This window comes from Lates calcarifer, linkage group LG14 (genome assembly GCF_001640805.2).
Source record: "Lates calcarifer isolate ASB-BC8 linkage group LG14, TLL_Latcal_v3, whole genome shotgun sequence".
In the NCBI taxonomy this organism is placed as follows: Eukaryota; Metazoa; Chordata; class Actinopteri; family Centropomidae; genus Lates; species Lates calcarifer.
The window spans coordinates 13,081,616-13,105,557 of NC_066846.1; the positions used below are offsets into that span (position 1 = coordinate 13,081,616).

The 23,942-nt window shown below is 39.8% G+C and overlaps 1 protein-coding gene and 1 long non-coding RNA gene across 2 annotated transcripts in view; one reads left to right on the top strand and one right to left on the bottom strand.

Annotated features, from left to right (window-relative positions):
• LOC108902785 (cytochrome P450 26B1) overlaps nt 1-10,372 on the top strand; it is a 34,295-nt gene extending 23,923 nt beyond the window's left edge. Inside the window, exons 3-7 of the mRNA XM_018704780.2 lie at nt 3,473-3,591; nt 3,966-4,122; nt 4,408-4,563; nt 6,028-6,312; nt 6,409-10,372. Of these exons, the coding sequence (XP_018560296.1) occupies nt 3,473-3,591; nt 3,966-4,122; nt 4,408-4,563; nt 6,028-6,312; nt 6,409-6,801 (1,110 nt within the window). The 3' untranslated portion in view covers nt 6,802-10,372. The remainder of the gene's footprint in view (nt 1-3,472; nt 3,592-3,965; nt 4,123-4,407; nt 4,564-6,027; nt 6,313-6,408) is intronic.
• Nucleotides 1-23,942, bottom strand: part of LOC108902786 (uncharacterized) — a 206,343-nt gene that overhangs the window by 39,114 nt on the left and 143,287 nt on the right. Inside the window, exon 4 of the long non-coding RNA XR_001964144.2 lies at nt 3,515-3,606. This is a non-coding gene — a long non-coding RNA (uncharacterized LOC108902786). The remainder of the gene's footprint in view (nt 1-3,514; nt 3,607-23,942) is intronic.

Consider the following 23,942-nt stretch of genomic DNA (forward strand, 5'->3'; position numbering starts at 1 on the left):
ACAAGAGACTTGACACAACCAATTAAATGTTTGACTTTTGGGCCGATCTGGAACAAATATGCAATTGTGTCTTAATGTGTTGCCATGGCAACCCCCATGGGATAATCAATATCATTTTTAAAGTTTTGGAAGACAGCGTGAAGAGGTATCATTCAACCAAGTTTCATCCTAAATCCATTTAGTGTTCTCTAAAAATTGAACCCAAACTCTACCCCTGAACTGAACTCTAACTTTAACCTGAGGCTGCACCCTAAAATACAGCGGATACAGGACTAATCCATCAGTCAATCAATCAATCAATCGATCAAACACTGACATTAACTTATCAACCAAACCCACAACCTTGTGTTTCCCTTCAGACTGTTTTTTTGTACCCTGTCCCCACGCTAACCCTGATCTGAACTCTAACCCTAGAGTACAATGGATGAACAAACCCTGACTAATCAATCAGTCAATCAGTCGTACACTGACATTTACTTATCAACCAAACTAACCCTAGGACTCCCTAGCAAAGCCACGACAGCCTTGTGTTTCCTCTCAGACTGTTTTGAGGTCAGATACTGTGTGTAATCCCCTGTGGTCGGGGTTGGAGAGCAGGTCATGTAAGCTGATCTGTGACCAGCGGCCCCAGGGTGCGGCAGCAGAGGAAATGTAGCGCTGCTAACGTCTTAGAGCGCCCTGTGATCTGGACTAACCACTCCCTAACACACATACACAGTACATACACACACACACACACACACATATATATATATATATATATATATATATATATATATATATATATATATATATATATACTTCTACAGTGCATACATGTAATTCACACACTATTCATGCACACCAGCACCAGCTCAGTGGACTATTGTTCATTCATTCTGAGGGCGACGGAGGGAGGGAAGCAGGGTTTGGAGGAATGAGCAGAAGGAGAGAGGGCAACAGAGGAGAAAGAACACGAGAGGAAAATGAGGCAGAGGACAAAATAAAGAGTACAAGTGCCCAACTGATGGTTTGGTGGCTGAAACGTCGACCTCAAGAACCACATGTACCCTCACAGGCCTGGGCTCAAATCCCACTAGAAGCTCCTTTCTTCCCTCTCAGTCTTCCATTATGTCTCAGTGAAGAGAAGCAGGAACACTTTGTCTTCATAACCATGTTCTTCCAGTGTGTTAACATATGGAAAACATATTCCAAATACACAAGAAAGCCATTTTCTTTGTACATGTTGTGCTTTAAAAGCTGCAAATCCAGGGGAAGCTGGATTCTAGACAAACACCACTTTAAAAAAGCAAGTCTCAGAAGGTCATTTTGCGCCATCTCGCCATACAGTAGTTACTAAAAGCAAAAGTCTACAGTGTTAAGCATAGTGATTAAAAGTATCTTTTATCTGCAGTGGTTAAAGTAGCAGGAAAGTCATAAAAAACCCACCAAAGCTCAAAAATAAGTTTCAAAAAACCACAGAGGAGATGCAGTTAGGAGTGTGTGCAGGTTAGATAATAAAGGAGTTCATTAAAAAAACATAAAAGTCACTTCAAAATAAACAAAAAAGGAAAAAAAAGCAATATGCCAAAACCACGCGATATGCAAATGTTCAACCCACATCCTGACTGGCATTTCCAAAATGACTCTAAGGCTTTTAAAACGAACTGAACGGGTGATTGACCGGCTGACTTATCATTAGACAGTGTTTCTTACTAATATAAAATTTGCTTGTTCAAATGTTCCAGTCTCATTTCATTGAGCAGAAAATGCAAACCATGTGTACCAGTCTCTGAACTTATTTGAACAATGTGCTGCATTGCCATTGCGATTACCAGGTACGTTTCAGATAAAATAAAAACATTTTTGGTGAAATTCATGAACTTAAGAACCTTTTTTTTTCCTTTCTTAACACTGAACACTGTCAAAGCGCTTTGTTAAAAAACATAATTGTCCCTGAAAAGTTGACATTTCGTTGAGTTTTTCACCCAAAAAAGCAGCAGTGCCCTCTATTCCCTTCTGTTTCTCTTCTACGTTTCAAGTAATTTGTGGCTGCTCTAGGGAAAGCTCTAAAGGTTAAACGCACACGAATGTTATTTATCCAAATACAGCTAAGTGTTAGTGACTGATTCATATTAATATAAAAGCCCTATTCTGGTCCAGTCTGCTCTCTTTTCTCCTCTCGTCTCCAATGTTCTCCACATTTAAATCATTTCCAAGACTGTTTTAAGGACAGTTTTGGAGGTTAAATCAGATGGAATGTTATTTGTCCAAACAACACTGACGACTGGTGACTGATTCATACTAAGAAATACTACGAGCAGCCAGGAAAGACTTAACTTTCCCCCCTCCTTTCTCTCTTTCTCTTGCTCTTTCTGCCTGTCATTCTAGTTCTGCTGACTACAGGGAAAAAACCTCCACAATGTATAAGTCTCTGTAAAGAGAGAGGGTTGGGGAGAAGGAGAGAATCTGGGGACGAATAAGAAATGGGCATCACAGAGAATGAATAAGAATGAACACATGATGGAAAGTCTTGTCTAGGTATAACTCAAGAGAGAGGAGGACGAGGGGATGAACAGATTGAAAATGTTGAAGAAATACGACAAGGAGAGATAAAAAAGCGTCACAGATAAAAATATGAGTACAGTATGATGAAAACAGCAATGTATTTTGATGATCCAAAGAAACGTCAACAAATTGATTGTTTTTTAACAGTCCAAAACTCAAAGATATTTAACTTACAATGATATAAAACCGAGGAAAGCAGTAAATGATCACATTGAGAGGCAAAAAATACAATAACAATACTGAATGTTTGGTATCTTTCTTTAAAATTTGACTTAAAACCATTGATTACTCATCAAAAACATCTTTAGTTGACTGACTGATCTACTTATTATTTGAGCTGTATTATGAATATACATGTTTAACCAAGGTTGGCTTTCAGGAATCACATTTTAAGAGTTATTAGGAATAAGATCAAGTGTTTTTATAAATGGCCACATGGCGGCGTTGTCCAATCCAAACACTAAAGAGATTGTGCCATGGCCGATGATTGACCTTTCCAGTAACTTTCACTGAAATGCCTTTTGAGATGTATTACTGATTGAGACACAAACAAACGGGAGATAACAAATGTAAATATTGCAGTGGAACAGACTCATTCATCGTGCCATCTGCTCACACACCTTGTCAGTCAGGATTTTCCACACTCAGTGTTTCCTAAAGACGTTCTGCTGATGTGACTGTAAAAAGGGAGGGGATTACAGTTGTATTTGTCCTACTTAATCAGTGTTTTATCCTCTGCTTTGACTTGCACTTCAAAAGAATGTCTGTATGCCTTCTGCCTGCGTGCCAAGTCATACAATTTATGAGCATTTAATGAAAATCATTGTTGATCTTTATCTGTCCCTGTTGAATTTGTGTCAAGAACAGACAGGTGCAGTCACATTCTGCATTTTAAGTGGCACTACCTCCTCCTCTGTCTCTGCAGGTGTTTGCCAAAGTGTTCAGCCATGAGGCCTTGGAGTCCTACCTCCCCAAAATCCAGCAGGTCATCCAAGAAAGCCTTCGAGTGTGGAGCTCCAACCCCGAGCCCATCAACGTCTACAGGTACACTGGAGAGTCCTAGTATAGAAAAACAGGTAGAAACATTGTTAGGAATTACAGTCAGAATTTTTTATTGCAGGTAGAAATATCATCGTAGTGGGTCTGAATATTATGACTATTGCTGCAGAAAAGAACATTATTACTACAGATGAAAACGCAGGAACAGTATACAGCATTATCATGATGGTAGAAGCATCACAATTAGAGGTATCACTGATACAAGAAACTTAACAAAAGTAGAAACAATGTTCTCACGAGAACAACTATGGTAGAAAAATCAGCCAACGCGAGCAGAAATACCAATGTGACAACTAAAGACAACCCAGCTGTCTTGTGTACTGGATGTAATTGATGTCTTAATGGTTGTCTTTCCACAGGGAGAGCCAGAGGTTGTCGTTCACCATGGCGGTGAGGGTGCTGCTGGGCTTCAGGGTGTCAGAGGAGGAGATGAGGCATCTGTTCTCAACCTTCCAGGACTTTGTTGACAACCTGTTCAGCCTGCCCATAGACCTGCCATTTAGCGGCTACAGGAAGGTATGTGCAGTGGACATCCTCTGCTTCTCTTTAGTTGCTTACTTACTTCTTAGTGAAGTCCAATCTCTACTTAGGTGTATGTTTTGTCACTTAACAAGACTTTTACGTTTGCTAGAGTCCCCATAAAAACGATTCTTTAAAATCATTTCTTATAAATGAGGCACATTTTCATCCCAAGAAGAACATACACTACAGGGATTTTAGTTTTCTTGCAGCAGTTTAAATTTATCTGTACCTTAGTATTATTCTGTTAACTTGAGTTTATATTCTTTTGTATGTTTGCAGGGTATCCGTGCACGAGACACTCTGCAAAAAAGCATAGAAAAGGCCATCAGGGAGAAGCCTCTGTGTTCCCAGGGGAAGGATTACAGCGACGCACTGGACGTCCTGATGGAGAGCGCCAAAGAGAACGGCACTGAGCTCACCATGCAGGAGCTGAAGGTAACCACACACACCTATGCACAAAAATCACCTGACTGGGAGGACGACAGCGTGCAAACATCACGCTGGAGAGAAGCCAGACGCACAAGAAGTCACTCGATCATGCGTGGGCACATTGACACATACAGAGCAGAAACACGCCAACGGTGATGCATAGTGTATGTGTGCAAATATACGCAAGAGTCTCACATACAGGGGAACACACTCTGTGTTTACCTAGCAAAGTGCTGCCCAAGAAAACCTGCCCAAGAGTGAACACACACACACACAGTCGTCATAATTTCTCCAACAAATCATCAGATATATATCTTTATGTAGAATATGACAGCAGGGATGGGAAGCTGATGCCCATAGGCAGATGGTAACACAAAAAGACACACACACACTCATGCACACATGGACAGGCACACCCTCTATTTACCTATTAAAGTAATTCTGAGGAATTCTGTGGAAACTCAACTCTCTCTGCTTCTCTCTTGCTCACTGTGGTTTCTGGGTTAAGTCCAGGGCCAAAAATAAGTCAACACTCCCCCTGCTAGGGGTCTGAAAGAGGCCTCCTGTACGCACACACTCACACTCACACACATATATGGTATATAAATACACACAAAAAGTGAACTAGGGAGCCCCTGTCGCAGAGGCCCAGGCTGAAGCACTCTCCTGTAGTTTTCTGACGCACACATATATAACAGACACACATGTAGGGTGAGGCCGAGACGTGTTTTGACACAGACGATGGCAGATGAGAGGTTTATAATGAGAGTCGTGCTGCCCAGCCTCTGTGCTATTTATTCCACTGCCTTAATAATGGGCCCGGCAAGGCACGCTAGATGTTGTTATTGGACACAAACTTCATATTTCCAAACACATTACTTTTCAGGAATTAAAAATAACATACTTTTAATATGTATTGGCTTTTGACATTTTTTTTGGACCAGCGTTGTTACAAAACAAATGGCAGGCTTGAGGTGTGGGGTAGTGGTTTTGCGCCCAAAGTTTGGCTTTATAATTATTGACAAAAAAAGATTTCACATTTTGAAAACAACGGGAAAAAAATGCCACTGACAAGTTAGATTACTACTACCTTAAAAACAGTAACTATGGCTATGATTTGGCATTTGGCTACTACCCACCCTCACACTTCAGCACATAATAATACCATCGATGTTTCCACTCTCTGGATTCTTTATTCAAGTGACAAGCAATTAGCCCATCAGAAGCTGAGGGAGAATCCAGTTGGCTTGCCCACATCGTGAAGACAAATCAACTCATATGCCCTCAGTAAAGGCAGGCACTCAGTATGTGCTTGTACTCATTCTTGAGTTACACTTTTCCCAGCTCTGGTCCAGAAGCAACTGGTTTATTTCAAAACCTCTTTGTGGAAAAGAGTCAAACAAGATAAAAAACTAAATAGGAAAGAATAAAAGCACTAATGCACCATCTCGCCTTGCTATCGTCCCACAGGAGTCGACCATCGAGCTGATCTTTGCTGCCTTTGCCACAACTGCCAGCGCCAGCACCTCCCTCATCATGCAGCTCCTCCGCCACCCTGCTGTCCTGGAGCGCCTCAGGGAGGAGCTGAGAGCCAGGGGCCTCCTCCACAACGGCTGCCTCTGCCCTGAAGGAGAGCTGAGGCTGGACACCATTGTGAGCCTCAAGTACCTGGACTGCGTCATCAAGGAGGTGCTGAGACTCTTTACACCAGTCTCAGGGGCCTACCGAACCGCCATGCAGACCTTTGAACTTGACGTGAGTTGCCAAGTAATAGTTTCTGACTGTAGTCAGTTTAGAAATTGTACTTCACAAATGTGCTGACTGGATGTATTTCTCTGTCTCTATCTACAGGGAGTCCAGATTCCCAAGGGCTGGAGCGTGATGTACAGCATTCGGGACACCCATGACACCTCTGCAGTCTTTAAGGATGTGGATGCCTTCGACCCTGACCGCTTCAGCCAGGAGCGGGGCGAAGACAAAGAAGGACGCTTCCACTACCTGCCCTTTGGCGGTGGCGTCCGGTCCTGTCTGGGCAAGCAGCTCGCCACCCTCTTCCTCCGCATCCTTGCTATCGAGCTGGCCAGCACCAGCCGCTTCGAGCTGGCCACCCGGCAGTTCCCCCGCGTGGTCACGGTACCTGTGGTCCACCCTGTCGATGGGCTGAAGGTCAAGTTCTATGGCTTGGACTCCAACCAGAATGAAATCATGGCCAAGTCAGAGGAGCTGCTGGGAGCGACAGTTTGAAGGGCAGAGAGATGACGAGTTGGGGTGGGGGTGAGTGATTGAAGAAGTCTTTAGGGAGAAGATTGAAGAAAGGAAAGAAGGAATTTCAGAGTTATCTTTTCTTCTCCACCTTTATTCTGCCAAGTTGGAGGTTCTTTTTCAGACTAAAAGAAAAGCAGAAGTCTTCGTCTCGTTACAACTGATAATGATTGGGACTTTCCTCTGAGAAAGGAAGAAGCTGCCAAAAAAGTTCTTAATTATGCTCTATTCTGTGTATTTTTTTAAAGAAATATACAAACAAAATGTATGTACAAAAAAGCTATGTAATATAATTTGAAAGAGAATGTGGGTAGTGCACAATGGGAGAAAGAGAAGTATGGTGGTACTTTTGGTGAAATGAAGTGTTGAAATTAGAAAAGTATAAGTAAAGATGGTTGTGGAAGGATGGCGAGATGGATGAAACAGGGTATAGGATGAAAGAATATGATATTTTAGCATTTTGCTTGTACTTAATCAAAATCAATGAACCATTTCAGTTGTCTAGCAGGGTAAAAGAGATGGATATATAGACTGAAAGTTCTAGATTTTCTGGTCCAAATTGGTAAATTTGTGGTCAGACTTCTTCATGGTGCCACCAAGATTCAGCTCGTTTTCTTCTTATTTGAAAAAGATTTGGAAGGAAAACAGAAATCACTGATGGCTTTTTTCAGGTGTTTTCCATCTAAGGTCTATCAAAATTCAAATTGTTTACTAGCTTACAGATGCAGTCAAAAGGATCATAGCACAGTGGGTAGCAGGTTGTGGCACAGATAGACATGCTGAGCTTGTCAGATCAGCTCTGATGATTTCTTCGAGCTAACTGTATCATGATGCAGTAAATACGGTTTAAATTTGTTGTGGTAATTAGGGTCAAGTATCAATTCAGGCAGTGAAGGAAAGGGCTGTGCGTAGAAATGTAACGGATGTAGTTCTGATGTTGAGGATATACTGGCTGCATATTTTAAGGGGCAGAACACATAACATTTAATGTAAATGGGCAATTTGTTCTGTTTCTTACGACAACTTTGCCTGCTGTTTTTTCATGAACTGATTTTTAACCCAACACTTTACAAATTGCTTCCATCCATGCGCCATACAGTAAAATAAGCTCATCAAACTACCAACATTACAAAGATACATTAGAAGCATAAAGGGTAAGAACCGCAGAATAGTAATAGAAGGGATCTTACTGCTTGAATAAAAGAAGAGTGCAGTTACAACTACAATAAAGAAGAGAGGAACAAGGGAGTCTTAAACTCTTTGAGATACTTCTTGAGGAGGTAAACTGTTGCTGGAAGATGAATACCATCTTTTTGGCTTTAACAAAATCTACACTTGTTTTTTGGGTTTCAAATAATCAAGAGACAAAGTTATCAAGAGACAAAACACAAAGTGTACTCACAAGAAACTCAAAGAAACTGCAAGCCCATATTTAGACTTCCTAAATTGTACCTTGAACCTACCTAGGTTTCCTTATTATCAGTATCTTCAGTGAAAACCTTGCGTCGTCTTCGTCTCTGCAACCCACAGGTTGCCCATCTGCATTGATTCAAAATGTTGCCCACATATATAGCATATCCAAGTAATCTTGGTGGTGTGTGAACTCAGGTGCTGAGTAGACATAGTGGTGAATTATGAATAAGCCTTTGCTTTTTGATATTTAACTCTGACTGACTGCACATAAAAAGACTATCATTTACTCACTGTTGTAGTTTCACAGCTGGACCGATTACTTTTTGAAATTCTGTCAACTACTTTGCTTTCTGTTCACATATATAAAAAGATATCAGGGGTTTCCATTAGTGTTTGCTATCACTTGACATTTTAGCTTCCGCAAGAATTCTGTATCCCCTCCCAAGGAGACAATTTTGGTGGTGCAAGCAGAATCAACCAACAGGAATTCCCAATTGGCATCACACAAGATAAAAGTAACTGAATCCAGGTCAAACTGTAATAGGGTCCAGGTCTGCTTTGTAAACTCTCTGAACCTGTGCTTTGATTTATAAAGTACACTTCTAAGTTGCATTGAGATTGTACTCTCTCGGACGGTGACTTTATCCCACGACGAGGAATACGATAAAGAACTCGCTCTCACGAATCTGCGCAAATTCCTGAGCTGGAGGAGGAGAAAGGACAGAGGGATAAGGTGGAGGTGGAGAGGAGATGACCTACATACATGCTGCTTGAGTGTTGCTTTGTCATTCTGTTTGTTTGTTTGTTTGTCTGCTGTTTTTATTTTCCCGTCTCCTTGGGGCAGTCATTTTAAGTTCTGTGGAGAAGGTGACGTTCTGTCTTGCTGCTCCTCCAATCAACGCTAAGAATGCAAAACAAAATAAATTTCATGGTTTAAGCAACTTTATTAGCTAAAAGAGATTTATTGTTTGAGGTGATTGCACAATCAGGACTCTCAGAGCTTTGTGTGTTACATTAATGGAGAGGAAGTTTCCCATATATGGAAAGATTCTTCAACGGAACTCTGGGACTTATTAGCGGAACTCTGGGACATTCTAGAATCCTCGGACAGAGTTCTAAGTTCCAAACTGAAAGCTTGAGAGAGAAGGACCAATGAGGATTCAGGGGAGGGCAGGGCCATGCTCAGAGGGCTTTTCCTATTGGACGATCCTGTTGTCCAGTATCATTCCAGATGGATTCTGCCTGTGCCAGACATTGTTCACTCTTTCTACCAACCACACCACTGATCTCTTCATGATAAAAAATATGAAAATAGAATTTTTTTTTGCTGCTTTTTTCTTGTGTATATTTTCTAATTGAGAGTTCTAGATTGCAATAGTTTGTATCGATTGAGATTCGCTATTTCTTTCCCTTTTTATGTATACTGTATATATACACACACACATATATATATATACAGTATATATATGATTTAGCTGGTTAAAATATTTGCATTTTGTGAAAACAAAAAGAGCATTTATAGGTTATAGTGTATATTAATTTGTACAAGATTCCTTTCTTTAGCAAGCCATGGGGAAAATCAGCTATTTACGTCTACTAATAACCTAATATTAATGTTATTGTACGATTAATATTGTTGTTATAAGATATTTGAAATGCTATTTTTTATTCTATTACAGATTTAGAGTTTTTAGCCTAAATGAGAAGGTCTTTGGTAAATATTGGATGTATTTAGAATGTTATGTATTTCAGTTATATTGTAAACAGTGTTTAAAATGTTAATATTGTTGATTTGATTACTGTAATAATTATTATTTGTTTTGTTATTCAGACTTATTATCACTGCATTTTATTTGATATTAATTATGGAAAACAGAAAGCACTTGCGAGGTATGTCTATTTTTTAAGTGCCATGCGACTACACTTCCCCTTCCTCTCACCTGTTGGTTTCTCTGAACCTGTCTTATGTCATTCTGTACATAATATTTGTATTTCTTTTTACAGGAAAAAATGTTCATTTAGTTTAAATATGAATGTCTTGTTCTACTTTCTTCCTTTCCTTTTTTTTTTTTTTTTTTTTTTTTTTTGGTTACCGTGATTGTTAAATGTACTCCTGTAATAAACTATAAAGTGAAAAGGATATTGGAATACTCTCCTCCTTCATCTAGCACGCTAAAGAAAAATAAGATTAAAGAACAGTTTGTATGTTTGTAATATATAACACATTTTAAATGCTAAAATCTCCACTAATCCTGCCTTGACACTTTACAAACTTTGTTAAAGTGTAGCAGCTGTGCAGAAACTCTGGAAAAAGTAAAACTGACTTGGCTCCATCCACATGACAGGGGATCAACTCAAAGAGAACCAGCCATTAGCAACAGAGACTCCACACTCAGCATTGCCACGTGTAATGGTTGTTGAAACTGTATTGATACCCAAAACACTTCCAGAATCAGTAAAGCATGCATAAATACCGAAGTGTGAAAAGAACGTGCAGAAGCACATCCAGCATGCAAATCAAACAGATGGCAGGCTGCCTGCATATGCTACCAAGATTGGAGTACTGAAAGCACTAACATGTAAATCAGAACGGCCAGAAAACTTGTGTAGGGGGAACAAGTGAGACCAGGTGCTTGCTGTCAGTTCAAATAAACTGTTAATGGCAGTGAGATGCACCATCCCATCAAAATTATATCTTTATAATACATAGACCTGCTAAGATGATTTTTAGCTCAGTGGCACAATTTCGAGTGCATAACCACAGTTTTATGACTACTGCACATCAGAGGAGAAAGTCATGACAAAACATATTTTTTTGAAAGAAACAACAGTCTGATTTAATAAAAGAGAATGTCACTGGTCAAAGCTAAATCACATCTCAGCAAAAACAGGACAAAATCAAACCAGACACTAAACCTTACAGAAGGATCTGCTAAATTCTGAAACATATTAAACAAGGTTTTTGAATACTCAATGCCAGTGTTTTCTTTGCAAATTAATTCCCTTATGATCTGTATGGCAGTGTAGTAATGGTTACTTAATGGCTGGTACATCAACTTGGCCACATTCAGAAATCAATAAAATGCAAGAAATCGTTTTTTAAAAAATGGCAATTGACAATATAGAATTGTACCATAAATGGAGCATTACATTGGTTCAGGCAGAGCACTGAAGTCTTGTTTGTATTAGCTGTGTGGTATCACCTTTCATTCATGCTTAATCATCAGTTCAGTGATCAGCGGATGAGTAATGTCCAATCATATACATATAGGGTTATTTCACCAAGCAGGATCCTTGTTGCTGCTCAGATCTGTTCAAGGGTCCCTCAAAGAGCATTTTCCATCAAATCTAACTGTGTAAGTGGAAGGTCAATGCCTTAATCTAAGTGTCTGTGATTGAAATATCATTTAGACAAATGATTCATATCATTTTTGAATAGCGGGATCAAAGAAGTAACAAACAGCCCAATTTGTGATACATGATACTTAAACTGTTGGTAATAAATCTTCAACAGGCTCAGTGAGTACATAAATAAATGTACCCTAACATTAAAAAGACAGCAGATTTGATTAAATCACACTTCCTGAAAAATAGCCTTGTCGACGAAAACTATAACCATGCTTTTTGTTGTAAATCTTAACCGCTTTGTTATTGAACTCTTCAAAGTGAGCCTAACAATGGGACTGAGACTCGTCATGTGGGGAACACACAGAGACTGGCGGTCTGGTCCAGGCTCTCGGCACACTGACTGACCGATGTCTCAATGCCTACATATCTGTTTTTATTTCCCAGCCAGCACATCACAGCGGTTTGTGAACATCAAGAGGAAACAGGCTGTGCTGCTCGCTGGGAGTTTTTCTTTAGCTTGATGGAAGACAGAAACAGAGACTGAGAAAGAAGGAGAAAGCTAAAAAAAAATCAAAAATAAAAAAATGACACACACTTCAAAGACATGGTTTGAAAATGCACACATACACAAATACAGCCATGTATAAAGAAACACACCCAAAATCCATTTTTGGAAATAAATGATAATACAGACATATGTTCACAAACAACATGAGTATGAAATAAGACAGAAAGAAACTGGTTTAACAATTTGGACACACACACAAAATCACACACAGCTTGTGGGAAGAACATAGAGTTCAGTTCTGTTTGTAGTTTTGCCGCCAGGAGAGACTTTTTGCTGCACTAAATACTCCAAGATGAACCACCTCAAGAGAAACAAATGTGTGTGTGTGTGTTTGTGTGTGTTTTGCCATGTCCTGCTGGTTGTGGTGGGTGTGGACATGGCTCTGATGGTTTTCATGAATGGTGGGAAGCTCTGGGATCATGGAGTGACTGACCTCTGTTTACCTTTTTTAACTGTTTTGATACAAATATTCTGTATTTGTTCGTCATTCTGTTTGGTTACATAAGCAGAGAGAACTCTCTCACAGGACAATATGATCCGGATAGTAAATTAAGAGTAAAATTCAACTTAATTCAACAGATTTAAGAAGAAGAAAAGTCCTTTACTGTAAGAAACTCAAAGCATTGCTGTTTCACTTATTAGTCACAGCAGGAAAACCTGTTTTGGTTGATTCTTATCTTTCCAAAATAAGGTATCACTTATTTAAAACACCTTTTCTCAATGTGTTCTGTTGCTCTGTTGTTTTGAAGATTTTATCACCTGTTAAAAGCTTAAAATGTCACACTCTGTCTAAACAGGCAGTTTCAGTCTGTCTGTCGGTGTCTATTAGAGGATGGATACCTGAAGAAAATTCAGAGATGGTGTTCGGTTTTGGTTTAGGTTTGCTCATGTGGGCTGTACAAGACTGCAAGAATGTGCTCATCTTAAAACAGTCTGGACACCAAATAATCCACCCCAAACTCCTTTCTGAAACTTATTGTGTTGCTATAAAAGATATCTTTACTTGGTCCTAGCAATGGGACAGTTATTCTTCACACAACTGCAAGATGTCTACTATCAGGAAAATGGTAATAGATCATTTTATGTCTCTGACAGAGAGATCAATGCTTTCACTTCTGTTCTCCCAAGTAAAAATAAAGAAGAACAAATAAAGGGAAGACAAAGAGAAAGTGACAGGGGGCTGGAGGAGGGGAACAAGTAGAGAATCTCAGCTGTGACTGTTTTCTCTTCAGGAGGATTAAAACCTCAGTTATTATCCTTTGCTCTGGATGCAGGAGCACACAGTTGAACCCTCAGCTGCAGGTACGAGGGACTGAGCACAGACAATAACCAATCAGTACGCAGACTGAATCAACAGAATGAGACTGTTGTGGGAACAGGAGTGTGACGGTCCATCTCAAGACGGGATGATGTGAGGGAGATGAATGAGAGAAAAATCAGAGGAAGAGAAACTGAATAATGATAAGTCACAAGCTTCAGGCAGGACTCCAAATCCTGCGGCACTGAGGACTTTAGTTCAAGATTAGTAGAGATTAGAAACTTATAAAATGTATAATAGAAAGAGGAATTCAGAAAAGTTGAATGCAATGAGTTTTTTTTACACCTTGAATTACATCAGTGATGTAACTTTGACTTACTTTGAGTTTTACAAGAAGTCTTTGTGTAACCCTTCCCTTCATCTTCCCACCAGTTTGCACTGTTTTCCCTTAGTTTTTAACCACTCAAGCAGCATGGCTTTAAGGATGTTGGTCCGTTGGTGAGTTGGTCCACCACTTTGGTCCAAACTGAAATGTCTCAACAAATGTTTTCCTTCAAAATATCTCAGGATCTTCTTGATGGACCAGCACAAAATTTTGTGCAGCTGCTCATAGTTCCCAGATGATGCAACCTAATGATTTTGCTGATCCCCTGACTTTTATAGCACTATAGTATTTCAGTATGCGACCAAGTTTCAATGAAAGTAAAAGTAACTTTATGATTTGATGGGATTCCCTGTGGTTCTCAACAAAACACAAATTTTACAATCGAGAGAGAACACAACATTTTCACATTTCCTTTTGCATTCCTTATTGCAGATTTAAATGTGTCCAGTGCTTTGGTTTATGGTCAGATATCAGAGAAACTAATGACATCCCCATCAGTCTTAGCTGGGCTTTGTGTTTGGTGCTAATTAGCAAATATTAACATGCCAAACTAAGGCGGTGAACATGGTAAGCATGGGCCTATTTATAGGTTTTCTTTACCACTTCTTGCCAGGAGCTTCAACCATCAATGTGTTTACAATGCCACAGGTTAGAATACGCCATCTGAGCAGCACTACTTCTTCAGGGCTCCTTTAATGCAATGCACTGCTGTGTCAAAGCACACTGTCACAAAATGGCTTTCATGGCTGTAGTCTTAGTCTTGTTTCTTGTGATTGACTATAGATGACTAAAAGCCAACTGAAAGCACACAGGAGTGTGGTATCAGTGTGCTGAAGTGCAGGAAAGAACTATGTGGAAGTCTAGGGAAGCGTCAGCAGTTTCAATTGTTTACATGGTCCCGGGGCAAAACTGCTGTTTAAAGTTTATAAAGTGACACAGACCTTAAGGAAAATCAGATTTAGCAGTTCATCCAGTTTCATTTCATTTAATCTCAGAGCAAACACTGTTTCCCGTAAGAGAACCTGAGTGGTTTTTCATCAGAAAGAAAGTGAGCCTACAGCCGGAAACAGCAGACGGTTTTTGGCACCGAGCTTCCTACAGAAGGAGGAAATGTCAATCTCACATGAGGTGGCATATCAAAGGACAAAAAGTGGAAGACTTGAGTGTTTGGGGACATAAACCTAGTGGGCTACATTCAGTGTGTCTCATAGCTAAAGTGCTAAAACTGCACTGAAAAAGATCAAGTCTCTTTAAAATCTTCCAGGTGTACGTGCAGTTTATTTGTTCCTTTCATTGTCTGCATATGACTTTGCACACGGGCGTGCCCTTACACAAGTTTCAATATTTCCAGCTAGGCAGAAACGTCAGTTGCTTAACTGCCATGTGTTTCGGTATGTATGGGGTGTGTGATTTTCCTCATTGCAGTAATGTGGGGTTTTCCTGCATGACGACCTGTCAAACGTGTGTGAACTACTCCTGGTTTGTCATTTCTTTCTGTCTGCAGTAAGCCAACAGCTCCAACTGGCAGCATACATCTGCACATCCTGCTGCAGTTTGTGGATGAAAAACCCCCAAAGAAAACATTTATGACATCCCAATGCTGGTACCTCGTGAAGCTATTTAAGGAACATGACATATTGCTGTTGCACCAATGAGACCAACACTCCTTTTGCAATCATTATCAAAGAAAATGAGCAGAGGTGGAAGTTATTTGGAAGTCTGCCTTTGTAGTCCTATCAAACAACAGAAGCAGTTCCAAGAATTTTCACATCAAGGACTTTCGAGTTGACTCATGTAATATTTTGTTTCAGAAATTCCCATCTGAGAAAGGCTGCACCCTCTGTCCATCCATCCATCTGTCCATTCATCACTCTGCAGTCTGTGTACAGCCAGATATACACTGAATGAAACTCAGTCACATGCTGTTATTTCTTCAGGATTTTCAAATAAATTCTGCTTCATAAAAACCAGATTCTGCCAATTTCTTCCATGTCTAATCAAAAGAAATCTTAAAAGAAACCTCAATAAAAAAGACGTCCAAGTTCTTTATCCAAAAAACACAGTTGCCCCATTTCTAACATGTCAAGTTCAGATTTTTTAGCTTGATATGATAACGGTTTGTGTGTTCTCCACTGGAAGGTAAAGAGATGCCAAGAGTTGGAGCATTAACTCAACCCAGAGAAGTGTGTGCGATTCCAGATTTTAAATCCAACCTTAAAATTGATCAAAATAGGAGGTTTCACGAGTGAGTAGTAACATGGTTTCCATGTCTTGCTGCAGAAACTCCCGTTTAGAAAAGAACATGTTTTGAGAAATGGTTCAGCACCAATAAGGCCTTCAAATTAAATCGCAAACTATAGTGATTGCCTATTGGCAGCACACCATTGTTTGTCAGTGCCATTCAAAACCACTAAAAATCACTACAGCAAAAACAAACAAAAAAACTTGGTCAGAGTTAGAGAGAGATCACAGTTCGGGTTAAAATTACTACTAAAACGGGTGTTTAAGAAAATAAAGTCCAATGGCTAAAGACGCTCCCCAAGTTAAACTTTAACAAGACTGACAAAACAAGACACAACAAACAGACACAAAACATACAGGGATCAGCAATCACAGCAAATGACTGATTTTCAAATATTTCTTAACCTCAAGAGAGGGTAAAGATTCCAAGTTAAGTATGCCCTGCAGCTCATTCCAAACTTGTGGCGCATGAAAGGAAAGCCAGATTTACCCCGCTCTGCTAAGGTGATTGGGACCATGAGAAGAAGGAGTGTTAAAGCTATTAGGACAATATGTCAGCGAACTGTATATGTACTGTGGTAATTTTCTTAGTAAAGCTTTCACATTATGTCTTCTAATAAAACAGTAGTTGTTGGTCCAGACCAAACTAGTAAACTGACTAAATGACCAGTTCAACATTACTATCTGTAGAGACATGCCAATAGAATGGCTAAACATGATTAAAATAAGGGCTTTCATCAGTGAAAAATGCTCTTCTACCACATTAACTTAACCTAACAGAAATTAGGATAAAAAGCCCAAATAGCTGAAGACATTACTCAGGGATGACGTTAAAAATGTTCAAGAAAAGACACATACTGAAGATTCTGATGGAAACTAATATGTGAAAACAAAAAATAGTCATTCTTCTCTCATAATAGAGAAATTTAAGTAGTTTTCATTTTGCTGAGGACCACGGGAAGTCCAGTCAGTGACCCCTAGAAGTCCCAAAACTGCTGCTCAAATATCATAAAGTTACTTTCATTTTCAGTTGACCCAGGTCACATACTGAAATAGCACTCTGTTACAAGTACTCCCTTGTTTATTTAAACCTTTTACAGTAGAGTAGGAAAAGAAAGTGAGAGAAGAGGTGTGACTTTCTGAGAAATAACAGAAACACAGATGGAAGAAACTGTTGCATAATATGATTGGCACAATAAAGAAAAACAAAACTATGAGATAGAGAAAGAGAAAAAGAAAGAGGTGTGGGAGAGAGAGAAGGAATAAAAAGGAAGCGACGCTTCAGAACACACCGAAATAAGGAAAACTAAAAGAATATGTGACGAAAGGCGTAGGTGATGATCGGAAGATAAAGTCAGAGGTAAACTGTGGGGATTACCACAGGTGTGTGCGTGAGCAGGGTCATGAACTTCAGGTGAACTCGTAATGATGCGTCTAAAGCCCGACAGGTGCAGGAGTCAAACCGAGTTCAAAGAACAAACATAGACACACCTACGCTTGTATTTCTACACCTGTGAGGACCCAAAATGACAAGATGCATTCCCTCACCCCCCATCTTCACCCTAAACTTAATCCTAAAAATACTTCTTTTAGACAAATGTGTCAATAGTTAAAATGAGTCCTCACAAAGATAGAAATATAAGAGCACACACAGTGGAACGCGTATGTACAACAGTAGTTTGAACAATGTATAAAAAATGTATCCGCTCCGTGTGTGAAGTGATTCCAAGGCATTCTAATCCTTTGATGTGAACCCTACGACCTGACATGGAAGCCAACTGTGAGCTGTCATCTCACTATTACAACACTCTGGCATTCTTTCTCATAAACATATCTTCCCTGGTTCTATTAACGTGCCCAACAGCGCCACCTAACTCCCAAAATGTATTATGAGAGTACAAAAGTAAAATGCAGGGAAGGAAGACACATGTACAAACATGTAAATACATGATAAAAATGACTAGTAATACAATGAAAAACCCCTACTGTTTACTTCGAAGTCTATAAAATGAATTATGTGAAAGTGCAAGAGAAGGGATATAAAATAAAAATGTAATAAAACTTTATGAAAAACATGATAAAATCTATAAAAGAAAGCCATTATCACGATGGAAACTTAACCTGAGTAAAGCTGATATGTGTTATTTTGCTTCAGTGATTAACCCCAAAGAAGATGATTATGAATTATTGATGAAAATAGCATCGGGTTCAGACTGTCTGACATCACCCTATTGATCACTGACACAAGGTCAGTTTTTGGTAGTTTTAGAATATCCACTTACACATGTACATGGGACAATTCAAGCATTTTATTTTGTCAGTGCAAATATATATTTATAAATAAATAGTGTATTTATTTTCTTTACATTTGATGGTTTGGGTGTGTGCCCTGCCGGTAGGAGACACTAGAGCAGTGATGTGGATGCAATCCCTCTTCAGCAGCCCACCAGCTAATGCAGCCACTAAGGTTTATTGGCACTGCGGACCAAGGTTAGAGATTTGGTCCTGAATTCTAACAATTTCCATTTGAATCCAGTTTAATTCCAGTCTTGGAATAGTTTTTAACCAGGAAAGCGCCTCCTAAAGACATATTTAATACTAAAAACCAAATATAAACTTTCTTGGTCTAAGATCAAAACAAAACCAAGTCAGAAAAGTGGATCACTTGAATGTCTGATGACAAATGCTGTCTGATACTGATCTTATGGCAAAGGCTTTGGATCAATGATGACACTAAAAGAAAACATGATCTCTTTATCTTAATGCTTTTTTCACAAACTCTTACTGTAACCCCAAACCATAAGAGTGGAGTCAAATCAATACATTTGATTGATAAGGGAAAGCTGAGCCACAAGTGACATATCACCAGGGAAATGAGGGCAACAGTGATCAATAAAAGTGAACAGTTGATGTTTTGCACAATGACATGAAAACCCTCTGAATTTCCTGTAGCAAATCAAATCAGATTTTACCTTAATTTTATAGATTTTTCTTTTTATAGATTTTTTTTGGCAAAACAGTGGCTGAGTCATGGATTCAAGAGGGAAATAGAAAAAGGAGGTGATGGAGAGAGAAGAAAGAAAAGATGAGGAGGAAGGAAACAGGGATGGAGAGTGAGAACAAGGTGAGAGAGGGGCGGAAAAGGAGATGATTGGGAGAGGAGATAATGATTGAGAGAAGAGAAAGATAAATTAGTAGAGGAGGGAGAAAAGAAAAGAGTGAGATGAAGGGAAGATGCAAGAAGGAGAATGAGAAAAACAAACGTGAGGTTAGAATGAAAGAAAAGATGAAGCAGAAAAGGAAGTATGGAGGATCTGTCTGGTGATGTCTGATTGATTTAAAAGTGATTAAATATTCAAAGCTTTTAATCATGCCAGTAATCTCACTGTGTGCGGCTCTATGGATTCCTGTCACTGTGTGGAAAAAGGTGGCCATTCATCTCTTGATGATGGTTCAGTTGTTTATACTTCAGGTTTTGATTGGGCTCAGATTGCAGATTTTTCAAACCAGATTAGAAAAAGTAGTACATCTCATAAAAATCATTTTCTATTCTGACTCCTCTCTGGTCTGATGAAAGAGGCAGAGATGAACCAGTCAAATGGTTTAAACATTTTCTGGGTGGCCCCTGATTACAGTTGCTGAATATGTTCACATAGCAGATCTGGACTAGGACTCTTCCTGCAACAAAACCATTGAAATTCCTGCAATTTGATCTCACCCAACAGGTTTGGACTAGAATAAACCACAAACTCACTATGGCCAGACACCTGCCTCCACATCTGTGTAATATGTTCGGCTCTTTCATACATGCCCCCCACACATATTATCTTAAGCTCAAGTGATTGGACAAAGTGGGGGAATTCTGGATTCAAGTAACCGGGAGTCACTTTATTCGACATGTCTTTTGGTTTTACTGTAAATGCACTATTCTTGATTGGGTATGTTGGAGATGTTTGTACCTAATCAAATCCCCAGTGTGCCCATTGTTGGAAGGAAGAATGCAGTCGCCAGTGTTGATTTGAAAGCTGCATTTAGCCTGGAACTTGGCAGATGAAGAACTGTATTATTTCAGAGGCTCTTGTCTTAAAAACTGGGAGAAAGAGGAGAATAAGAGGAGACTGAGAAAGGAAGGAAGGAATGACAGAGGGTTGGTTTTATCTCAGGAACTGAGAAGAAGAAAGGAAGAAGGTAAGGAAAACAATAAGCAAAGGTGAGGAGATGGGCAAAGGAAGGAGCAATGAAAGGAGGGCAAGAATGGAGGAAAAAAAGAAAGATGGAAGAGGCAAGGGAAGGACAAAGAGAGAAAAAAGAATGAGAAGAAGATAATAAGAAGAAACAGAGCAAATATGACCAAAAAAAGGAAAAACAGGAGGAGGTGTGTATCAGATTTGTGTCTTGGCCCTGCCAGCTAACCTCCCCTATCAACCCATTAACATCTAAATTGTTGAGGAAAACTCCATTTCTTTATCAGTGCCATCACGCACACATACACACATGGACTATTTTGACTACACTTGCCCTCCAGTTCTTGGGCTCTTATCTGCTTTTATGAAGGAACAATGGCTTCTTTCAGCCGTCTGCCCTCCCTCTCTGTCCAACTCTCTCTTTTCTCTCTCCTCCTCCCCTCGTCCTCCTCAGCCTCTCTCCATCCTCGGAATGCAGATTTCCGACCACAGGGTTTGAAGTCGGGCTGGAGGGGAGCTAATTATTATGGAAAAGAGAACAAGACACGGATGGAGGGAGGGAAAAGAGATAGAGAGTCGGGAGGGGGAGAGAGAGACAGACGACGAGGAGAGGAGCAGCGCTGTTGTTCATTAACAGAAGAAAAGACAAAAAAAAAAACAAAGAGACAAACACACAGAGAAGTGAGGAGTTCATTTCCCATGCTTTATATGTCCTTTAAGGGCTGGTAAGCAGTTGGGGCATATCCCAGCATGCGCTGGATGTAAGGTATGGAAATATCTTGGATTTTGATCCACCTGACTCGAATATCTTTGTAGAATAAAAGGATGGACATCAGGAATTAGTCCTAACCACTGAGCTACCACACACCAAAACACAAAAACTACTTGGCTGAAGTTATGGAATGATCAGAGTTTGGGGTTCCCTTGTTTGACCAGATCTCAACACAGCAATCGAGTGTTGACCAAAACAAAAACCGCACTGAGACCCTTTAAAGGAAGTGGTCTTCTGGAGTGTTTGTTCGTGGTGGGAACGTGATCAGATCTTGATCTGATTCAACTATAAGGAACAGATTTGAGCTGAATGACTCTAATAGCCAGGTGCACTTTGCATACAGGAATGTTGAGAAGTAGAATCAATGGTTGCTAGCAGCTAACCAGAGAATGACCCCGTCAGACCTGGTCTAGCAACACCGCCCTATTAGAGACCATTATTTTCCCAGGGTCCTATGTTCCCAAGCTCTACATATGTGCTCTCCCAAGGACTTTTGTTCCGACAGACAGGATTGTATGTCCCCAAGATCCAGTGTTCCCTAGGTACTATGTACCGCCGCCTCTGTGTTAGCTTAATATGACATGAGCTACTGTGGGATTTAGAGGTTTTCTGTTCCCCAGCACTGCCGTGTTGAAGAACAAAGGACCCTGGGAACGTAGACTCGCTCTTGCCTACAAAATATAACAACAGCAACAATCATGATACTGCTGGTATATTCTACTTAGAAAGAGCAGTTAGTGTTGCCATTTTCCTCGTACGGACACTTTCAAATCACCAGGAAACAGCATCTGTCCCAGATAAAAATTTGGAAGAAGTATTGTTTTTTTGGATAAATCTCAGCAACTCAAAAAAAAAAAACAAACAAAAAAAACAAAACAAGGGAATAGGTATGCAGAAAGCCTGAGAAGGCAGAGTAATGGTAGTATGATGATGGCTCCTGTCTTTATATAAGCTGAGATTGAGTCATAGTCCTACTGTATGTTACGTCAGGATTCTAACAGTTCATTAACAAACTCTTTTTGCAGGAAATACTGGCCAAAAAATGTAAACTGACCGTGGCCGCGGTTGTTGCTTGTCCAACAAACTGTGTCAATGAGACAGAAAGAAGAGAAAATATACCCTCCATTAACTTTATCTGATCTTGAAACAAACCCCAGCCGCACAAATGTGAATTTGTCATGTGCTGACATCTGAGGAGTTCATTTACAAAACCGATATTTCCCATATAGTGTTGATATCCAGGCTGTGGGCCCAGGTAAATTAACAGAAGCCAAGTGATTTATTTTTTTAAATTCATTTTGGCCTCTTTGATGCATGAAGCTGGCGATTCTCATCGATGTAGATTTCAAGCAGTCAAAATCTTAACGCTGCCAAGTGCTGAAAGCTTGTCATTGAGCTACATGTTCATAATTTATTTCACTGCATCTGTACTGCTCTGAGTGTTTGTGCCAACACAAACTACATGGAGAGACAGTTTGAATCGCAGCCTCAGTAATGAGAAGGAAGTAGTTAGTTAATGTTGTTGCATTGCCATTACCCAATATAGTACCACTGTAGTATGGCTAGAGCACCCTTTTCTCAAGTTGTGTTGATAAGAGTTGACAAAGGAGAGTCTGATGACCTCTCATAGAAGAAAAAAATTGCTTTGAAGGAGTTAGATGGGAAGATTGATACCACTGTGGTGTCTGTACAGTAAATATGAAACTACAGCCAGCAGCTATTTATCTTAGTGTGAAGACTGGAAGTAGGGACTATTAGCATCTCTAAAACTCACTAATTAACATATTTTATCTTGTTTGTTTAATCCATAGAAAAACTGACATAAAAACACATCATGGTTTTATGGGAAGCTATATGCTAAGCATTAGGCTAGGCTAAGCTAAGCAGCTAAGCAGTAGCAGATGTGTAAGTGGTATCAGTCTTTGCATCTAACTGGCCATAGCAACTATGTATGAATGTCAAACTATTCCTTTTAGGATGCTACATGAAAGTTTTTGCTATCGCTACATGGCTATCATTAGCATTAACAGCTATTTACGTGCCAAGAGCAGTATCCAGCAGTAGAAAACAAAAGTAATGTTAACTCCTGTATTGCTTCTACTTCTATCACTTTTCCTCTACTGAAGTTAGCATGCTAAACAGCTAGCCCTGGCCTGTCCGGCCCATCTCATCACTTTCCAATAGCAAGTCACTGTAGCGTCTAGTCTGCCCTGAAGAGGTAGAAAACACAATATTCAGCTGATGTCTGAACGCTGTCCAGGGTGCTGAATCTGAGGTTGCCCTGGGCACAGATGGGCAGGGATCCCACTGGCGGGCACTGATGGCCAATAGTTTTGCTTTGACTGAGCCATGTCCTGGTTGTTTGAGACACCAACGCAAAGATTCTTCTACTCAAATTCATTCCACTTCAGTAATCAGGTTATCCAGCTCTGTGCCCAAGTCTGAGGCCAGATACTTTAAAGCTGACGGCTGCAAATGGGGATAACGTATGGAATCATGGGGTGTTACGGTAAATAAACAAAAATCTGTTAGTGTGCCAACACATAAAAGCCTAGGCAGCAGAGGAAGCTGAGAGCTTTTGCCGGTGTTTGACTCACAGTGCGACGGTGTGGCTATTTCCTGGAAGCAGTATCCCTTAAAAAAGATGATTCCTCTTTTTCCACCACTACTCTGTTTCTGTCTCTTATTGCAGGTGAGCTCAGGATCAGTGCTGCTGCTGTGTATGAATTTGGTTTTGTAGCTGCACTGAGCATTAATCAGGACTGTGGGTCGGGCTCAAATAAACTGTTTTATATCTTAAACACAATTTTGGTCTCATTAGGCAGAGTTCCTCTTGGTCTCAGATTTTTCAGAGACAACTCAAACGTCTGCTCTTTGTCAAGTGCTCTCAAAAGCTGCATCAGCAAATAAGTAAAAGTAAATAAATAAATAATAGAGACAAAATAAGAACAAAT